General features: G+C 31.2%; 1 protein-coding gene across 1 annotated transcript in view; it reads left to right on the forward strand.

The window, feature by feature from the left end:
- The window catches only part of LOC111625914 (phosphatidylinositol 5-phosphate 4-kinase type-2 beta-like), a 57,883-nt gene that overhangs the window by 42,285 nt on the left and 6,242 nt on the right, over positions 1-9,356 (forward strand). The window contains exons 4-7 of the mRNA XM_023369177.1: positions 1,211-1,312; positions 1,380-1,532; positions 1,595-1,741; positions 7,789-7,827. Coding sequence (XP_023224945.1) covers positions 1,211-1,312; positions 1,380-1,532; positions 1,595-1,741; positions 7,789-7,827 — 441 coding nt within the window. The remainder of the gene's footprint in view (positions 1-1,210; positions 1,313-1,379; positions 1,533-1,594; positions 1,742-7,788; positions 7,828-9,356) is intronic.

Raw genomic sequence — 9,356 nt, forward strand, 5'->3', positions numbered from 1 at the left:
AGAAATGTTTCTTTCACAAGAAATGTATAAAATTACAGTACTAAACAGACGATAGGTCGCCTAACTCGCCGTAGCGTGACGCTAGACGGCGAAAAATATATATTTAATTATAATAAAGTTACAATAAATTAAGTTAATATATAATTATATATACAGTACCTAATTTATATATAATTAATATATAATTATATGTACAGTACCTAATTTATATATAATTTATATAATACTGTCCAGACGATAGAAATCTCTCCGTAGCGTGGCGCTACGGACGGCGGGTAAGTAGTTCGGCTGCCCGATGACGTTTTACGTATTATAGGAGTTATTTTTACCGTTGTTTACGGATAATGCCACAATTTTTATAGGAATCATAACTATAGGAAACGCTTTTATAGGGGGATCTACTGTAATATAATAATAATGACGATCATATGTGTATAGTTCGTATATACTAAGTAGGATAATGATATAAGATTATATATATATACATGAAATACTTGGCAGAAAGACTAAATATAATAGCTAACAGTTGACTGCATAGCAGTGAGTTAGATAATTTCTAAATTTTAAGTTTGTGTAGGAAAGAAATTCTAAGTATGTGCTTAAATGTCAAAATTTTGCTTTTATAAATGTATAATATATTTTGTACCTTAAATAAGAGTAGAAAACATTTTATGCAATTGTCTTTCAGTATTTTTTGCATTTTCTGTAAGGTTGCCATTTCTGAATTGACTGTCATATAGTTTTTATTCTTTCCATTAATAAATTTCTCTATATTAATCCGGACTTGGAATCAGTCAGAGCCACTAGGTTCCATGACGTAAGACAGCATTCGATAGTTGCGTTGTCTACGACCTGAATACTTTCTTGCTTCTTAACTTTGATGATTTGGCAGGAACCAATTGAAAACTAGTAATTGTTACTGTTTGAGCCTAGAATTGGAGTAATGTGTTTATATATATTCAGAATGTCAAAGTGGACATTATACTGAAAAAGAAGTTGTCATATTTATACAGAATAATTTCTCATATATTAAATCACTGTCTGTTTCTCCTCCTTTTCAGGTTTATTTTTATTAAGATACTGAACATAGTTATTTTTAAAACTTTAAATTGGTTCAAGAACTGAAGCATGATGATGATTAGAGATAATTACTAACTAAAAAAATAATGAAATTATAAAAATTTCCTTTTGTTGAAATATTTTTGTTTATTTTAGAGAGAATATGCCAAGTCATTTTAAGGTAAAAGAATACTGTCCACTTGTATTTAGAAATTTGAGAGAGAGATTTGGAATAGATGATGTTGATTATATGGTAAAATTAACTATAAGTTAACAATTTTTTTCTAATTTTATAAGAAATTAAAAGATTTTATTTTTAGAATTCTTTGACAAAATCTCAACCATTGGCAGTCACTTCCCCAGGACGAAGCGGTGCAAAATTTTACGAATCGTACGATCGGCTTTTTATCATTAAGACACTTCAAAGTGAAGAAGTAGAACAGATGCACAGTCTACTCAAACAGTATCATCCTGTAGGTATAATTTAAACTTTTCTTGTTTTTCTTCCATAATAACGATGTATCATTTTTTTCAGTATATTGTGGAATGCCATGGGAAAACCTTGTTACCACAATATTTGGGTATGTACCGATTGACAGTTGAAGGTGCAGAAACTTACATGGTAGTCATGCGTAATATATTTAGTAGTTCTCTTAATGTCCATCGAAAGTATGATCTTAAGGTAATATTAATATTATAGAAATTTTACACAAATTATGATTTATTGTTAAATTCAAGGATCATTGAAATGAAAACAAGCCAAAGGACATATTAGCAAGATAATTGTAACTTGCTAATATATTGTTTGGCTAGTAGAATTGTTCCTGCTTCTCTTCATCAAAATGAAATCTGTCTCTCTACAGATATTTCCTCAGTTCCTCAAAATTGTGAAAGTCATGGGATGAATCTGGGTCATATTGCTGGAGTGTTTTCACTGGAATTTGGAAAGTCAATCCTTGATAATTTTTGCAGTTTGGGGAAAGGCATTAATGTGAAGAAGAATGACTCCTGAGTGAGTAACCCAGGCCACTTGGTCTTGATTGATGATCAGAGATTTGAGAGTTTCTGAATACGGCATTTCTGTAGGCAAGAAACTATTAACAGTGGGCCCTTTGTAAGAAAGTAAACTACCATGATGATGTGAAAAAAGGCAGACTATTATTACTTATCATATAATTTCACAGCTACTTGTTAGTGTATCATAATACTATAGTGGTGCCACTTGTAATTTATGCCAAAGATGCTGCAATAAACCCATTCTGTATTTTATTGTATCCTTTGGCATGTTTTCATCTGAATGATTCTATATAATAGTTTGATTAAGTTTGGAATATTATAGCATTAGAGAGGAGTAACACTGAATAGTTTTGTGACATTGCTCTCTGATATATATCATTAACTGAAAAAGTTTTATTAGATGTTTACTATTTATCTTTATCACATACAGTTTCAGTTGTACCTTAGAAAACATAATAGTTTGACCAAGGCATCTCTTATTGTATGAATAAAATATTTGAGAATATCAACTGGAACTGTTAATATACAAAATGTTTGCTATCCAATATATATTAACAGCTATATGTCCCTACTTGGAAGTATGGTATTTGTTCTCATAACTTATTTTTCATGCTGTAGGCTGTTTGTATCTTGTACAAAGTTGTGTTTTGTAGTTAACTAAGACATCTTCGGATATAATGGACAATTAACATTATTGGATGTTTGCTTCTCTTTATTAGTTCTTTATTCTTGACTGTTAACGTAATGATCTAAACAATTTTAAATGAACTTATTCTAAACTGGTCATCAAATGTTTTTAACTGTTATTAATTTAAAATAAATTATATAGACAGCTTAATTATTAAATTATAAACTACAAGAAAAATATTTTAAATATTATATAAAAATGCAAGTTTTAGAGAAATTTAAAAATTTTAAACAAAATATATCATCATCCTGCTATGTTGATTCTGGTGAAAAAACATTTTAAAAATATATTTTGTGTAAATGCAGTATTAATGATATATCCTCTTAAAACAAATTCAAATAATTTTTAGGAGTGAACATAAGACTGCTTGAGAGAACAAATCTCACAGGAATACAGAATGAAGTTAGATTTTTCTCTCAAGCAATCTTATGCTCACTCCTAACAATTAAAACAAGAACAAAAGGCAAATACAAATTAAATCATTTTGTACAGTTTAGTGTTGCATACCTAAGCTACAGACTCTTAATCAATTTCATTAACTTTTTAAGTTACATTTTAGTTAAAATTAATTGTTTAAGGTTAGAAATGCCATTATTGAAACTAGCAGCTACTACAAGATGTGACAGTTTAATTCCCAGAATGCACCTTTAAAAATATACATGTGGAACTGTACACTAGTGGCTACTATCATCTTCAAAGTACTTGCCTTGTGCATCTATACACTGACTTAAATGGCATTTGCATTTCTGGAAGCAGGCCTGGAACTCTTTTTCCAGAATACTGTTGAGCAGCTATCTTATCTTCTGTTGGGTATCTGTTATAATAGAAAATCTTCATCCTTTTAGCACGGCTTTTAATTTAGGAAATAGGCAGAAATAAGGAATCTAAGTCAAGTGAGTAGGCTGGATGATCTAATTGGGCAATCACTTTTTTTGGTCAGAAAATGTGACTTGGTCCATTGTTGTGATGAATGATCCACTTGTCAGGCCACAGTTCAGATCTTTTTCTTTGAACAGAATCTTATAATCTCTGCAGTACTTTTAGTGTTGTTGGTTGACTATTTGTCTCTTCAATAAATTCTTGGTGGACTATTCCCTTGTGATTGAAGAAACCACCAGCATGGTCTTCAACAACAACATGCGTGCCTTTTTTAGTGTTTCATAGCATGTTTACCATATGCCACTTGCAACAGTTGCAATGTTTCAGTAGTGCATTTGCTGATTTTCACACAAAATTTAATATTAGTATATTGCTCTAAATTTTGGTCACCCATTTTTATGCCAAAGAGTACACACAGATAACTAGTATCTTCCCAATAGCTAATTAACAACTAGCTCTATCAGCTTGAAATTTATGCATGTATTAGTTCAGACATGGGACATGTTTGAACATGAATGCACATGTCATTTTCATATAATTGTCATGGGCTACATTACATGGCCATTCTAAGAATTAAATTGTCACACCTTGTTTAAAGTGGTTGTAAAAAGTGTAACACAAGGTATCTTTCAATTATTCTGATCATTGCTTATTTACAAAATATAAAAGTATCCATTTAATATTAGGTTGAGTCATAAATAAGTTCCGTTTTCTAAGCTGAAATTTATTTGTCAATAAAATGTACAACAATAGACTTTAATCTAACATGTATTCACCATCATTATTAATGACTTCTTGCCATTTTTCGGGCAACTTGTCAATTCCCCCAGTAGCGTAGATTTTTAGGGAGTGGAAAAATTACCATTTAGGGGGCGGAAAAATTTCACAATAAATAATATTAATATCTTGTAAAAATTTGAACCATTTTATCCCATAGTCTTGTCGCACCTACGATCCGGACCAATTGAAATGAGCACGGAATAGTCCGGGAATAGACTCACTGTCCAGGTGAACTATTAATTTCACCCATGCGCGCAGACTGTTGACCCTTTTTTTTTGATTGTATGATTCATTTGTTTCCATACACACCTCCAATATCCAATGGAGCTATTTTAGATGGGTGGCTACACTGGTAAGGAAATTTTCATTACTTGTTCTTCTGTTATGAAACTGAATCTTAGTCTTTTAAATTGAGATACCTAAATAACGGGATGGCAAAATTTTCCTCCGCCCTGGGTGGCTGACATCCACGCTACTCCACCGAATTCCCCTTGCATAAAATTCTGGTGGTTTCAAATCAAAAAACTCCTGGACAAACTCCTGAACTTGGTCATCATTTTGAAAGCATTGCCCTTGTAAGGCATTCTGCAGTGCCCGGAAAAGATGGAAATCTGTTGGTGCCATGTCTGGTGAATATGGTGGATGAGGCAAAACAGACCAGCCAAACTCCAAAATTTTTCTTGTGTAATCTTTGCTATGTGTGGCCTTTCATTGTCATGCAATAAGGTGATCTTTTTTCTGTTAACAAGTGCAGGATGCTTTTCATGAAGTTTTAGCTGAAGTTGCTCTAACTGTTGTATGTATACATTTGCAGTAACAGTTTCATTGCGTGGCAACAACTCAAAATGGATAATTCCTCGACGATCCCACCATACACACAACAAAATTTTCCTTCCATGCACACTTGGCTTAGGGTCCGGTTGTGGCTGATCATTTTTGTCAACCCATTGTCTTTTTCGAATAACATTTTTGTATGTGATCCACTTTTCATCTCCTGTAACAATTTTAGCCAAAAAAGATTCCTCTTTTTGCCAAGAAAGCAAGGTAGCAGCTATCGACCTTCTGTCAGCCTTATTCCGTTCACTGAGGTTATGTGGAACCCAAACTCCCAGCTTGCTTACTTTTCCTAGCTTTTGGAGGTGACAATTGATAGTTGATTGGGATGTGTGCAGCTTCTCTGCTAACTCCCTCGTCATTTGCCATGGATTCTGCTCAATCAAGACCTTTAAAACGTCATCATCGAAGTCTGAGGAGCGGCCTGGTCTTTCATCATCTTTTAAGGAGAAATCACCAGAACAAAATTTTGTAAACCACTTTTGAACTGCTCTGTCTGAAATTACACCACTGCCTAGACATTGCAAATTTTTTTTGCTGTTTCTGTAGCATTATTGCCAAGTTTAAACTCCCACATGATATGGTGTGCATGCACTTTCAAATGTTCCATTTTAAATGAATTCAGAAACAATTTTTTTATTACATTATTGACACTTTAGTGTTAAAATTTACATTTATAGACTATTTGTTAATAGCCACTAATAAAACTCAGTTGAAGCAACACAACATCTGGCAAGTATTGGACAGTCATTTACACCTACTCGCTAACGGAACTTATTTATGACTCAACCCAATAGAATTAAATAAAATTTGATAAATTTTTTAACAAAGTTTTGAAATGTATTTTAAATATTGACATTTTTAAATAGTATATTAATAAAAATACAATATACAATATAAATACAAATGTAAACATGATAATATTTGTAAGAACTTTGTTGTTTGTAAGAGAATGTTGTTTATTTGCTTAATAGTTTATTATACCAAAAGTGTCATATGTTTCCTAAAATTTGCATTTTATATGAAAAAATAATTGAAATATATAATTTAAGTATGGAAATCTTTACTTAACAGTATTAACAATTTATAAATTGATGAATGGATTAGAATTACTTCACTCTGAAAGTTTAACATCTTCATATGATTTTATATAGTGATATATTGCCTATAAAGTTTCACTTAAGCTTCAAGATTGCAGGCTTTTTCTTGATCTTGCAATTTATAGTGAGAATCCATGATGGAAAATGTATTGAGGAAATGATAAAAAGTATTAAAGTGAGTAAATTGAATTTTAATTTTTTGTTTACTTCCACAAAGGTGCTGCTTTAGCAGTCCCAAGTCAGGTAATTTTATGTTTGGTAATTGAAGGAAGATTGAATTCTGTATAATTACTTATTCAAAAATTGAGAGATTGTATGAGATCTGTGGTCATTTGCATTTCTGTACTGCTAAGTAGAGTGGAAACTGTATACAACTTAACTGGATATTTGGATTAAAATGCAAATATGGACATTAATTACTATATAAAAGTATATAGACTATAGAATAGAACTATAAATTGCTAAACATACTGGTTTGTTACTCTAAATATTCAAACATAAGAGTCTAATTCAAGCAAGTTATTCTAGCTTCTTGTTCTGTTACTTTTTCAGTTTCAAATTCAAAGCTTAGAGTATCACTTTTTTATGGACTTATCATACAGGAAATGTTGAAGACAACAGGAATGACTTTAGACTTTATTGATATTAGTTACAAGAAAATGCATTTCAGGTGTTATATCCTTCATAATGACAAGAACAGATAAGGGATATCATCAGGGAAAATGCATTTTGGGTATGAAACCTGAAATGCATTTTCTTGTAACTAATATCAATAAAGTCTAAAGTTATTCCTGTTGTCTTCAACATTTCCTGTATAAGTCTGTAAAAAAGCAATACTCTAAGCAAAATACTGCTTCAAATTTGAAACCAATTCAAGAAGTATTTAAATATTTATTTGCATATAAATTATGTTTAATATAAAGTTAATGAAATATTATAGTAATTAAATTATCAGCAACCGTGAGGCAGATAATAGTGAGGGCTTATCAGACCAATGATGGGCTCAAACACACAGGGATCAAAGTGAAAACAATTTAATAAACACAAAAATTACTACATAAGTGTGAAAACGAAAACCCAAAATGCATTTCGGACTATTTTCACAATAGCAAATAGTCCCTCATCAATTGGTATTAACTAAAGGTAAAGCTATATTAGAATTATACAAGGTAATGGTCAACTTAAAACTATGCCTAAAACTATACAATATAAAGATGAAAATGCCATTATAACAGTATGAGCAGTAAGCATTATCAGTGTAGACAGGTGTAATAAATCTTCATGACTTTGCATGGTGGAGTGACATACAGGGTGCTGATACAAAATAGTTATCTGCCTCACAGTTGTTGATAATTTAATTAATATGATTATATGAAGGACTAGAAGCAACTTTTGTAATAATTTCGTTAATGAAATATCTAAATTTTAAAGGGCTCAACTATAGACAGAGAAGCTAGTGAAAAGGAAAAAGTAAGTTTTTAATGTTTTTATTAATATATATTATAAATTTACCCATCTTAAATAGAGCAAATATTGATAAATGCCACTTCACTTTAAATATATATTAAAATTTGAACCAGTTTACAGATAGGTTTAAATTCTAAAACCATTGTTTTAATAAGAAAATTATTTAAATTATACTTCTGCATAACTTTATTCATTCATCTTACTTATAACTTTAGCTATGGCTTCTGAAAAGATGTAAGTCTGAGTAGAATCAAATCTAAACACCACTCCACATTTAATTAATGTATACTTAAATTTTCTAGCAGTCAATAGTGCTTTTGGACATGGAAAGCATGTAATTAGTGATTCAGATGTACTGTTGAGTTACTGTTATGTGACGTTTGTTAGTTTGGCAAAGCTTTAAAGCCAGGCTTGCTGAAAAATCTACAATAGACCCATACTTGATGTGCTATATCAGTGGTTCCCAATTAGTGGTACGCGTACCCCCGGGGGTACGTGAAATTGCATGAAGGGGTACACGCGGCAATCTAAAATCGGTCGATTTAAAATTTAAATGCATGAGATGAAACAATAAAAAAAAATAAGGTTGGACCATCAAAAATTCGGCAATTTACAACACAATGTGGAATGCACAAATTCGTTTATTTATAACTAAAAATATTCTCGAAATTTCATTTTTAAAAAAATGCATTTGTGACAATACCTAAATTCTTACGCAAGAAATAAAAATTGTACAATTATCATTATCATCATGTCAGTGAAGCAGCAATAAAATATTTACTACCATTNGTAAGATTGGCTATAACCCAGCGAAGCGGGTCCTTGCAGCTAGTATAATATAAAAAATGAATTATTTAATTATTTACTAGGATGTTAAATACAAATGATACCTTTTATCCAGTAACAGCACTTCAACAAAAACTAACATTTTCATTTGGTGAAGGCCTTCCTCAGGATTTTTAACGAAACCAAATTTCCAAAGTCGAATGTCAGAACGATGATGTTTGAAAGTCGCTTTTTTAAAATTTTGAATATCTCATCACATTAGGTGAATTTATGCAGTTGTTTGACAAAAACCATAAAATGTGATCATGTGCGATCAAATAATTTTTAAAAAGCGATTTTTGAACATCATCATTCTGACATTCGACTTTGAAAATTCAGTTTTGTTAAAAATCCTGAGGCAGGCCTTGTTGAAGGCCGAAAACATTCGAGTTTTCGTTGAAGTGCTGTTACTGGATAAAAGGTTTCATTTGTATTTAATTAATTACTACAGTAATTTGTGAAAAACAGTTACAATAACTAGGATGTTTTATTACAGAAGGTTGATGGGCACTGATGACTATATTGCTCGTTCTATATATATACAGTAGATCCCCCTATAAGACGGTAGATACGTTCCGTTCTTTATGAATCAATTTTGTAGGAATCATAGTTTACGGACTACGGCTGTTTGAAAGGTTTTCTTTCATAAAATTAATCGATTCTAGACTAATTCGACTCAACATTTCCAAAATACGTATATTTTTTTG

This window comes from Centruroides sculpturatus, unplaced genomic scaffold, assembly GCF_000671375.1.
Source record: "Centruroides sculpturatus isolate CEXI.00-Female unplaced genomic scaffold, Cexi_2.0 scaffold452, whole genome shotgun sequence".
Taxonomy (NCBI): Eukaryota; Metazoa; Arthropoda; class Arachnida; order Scorpiones; family Buthidae; genus Centruroides; species Centruroides sculpturatus.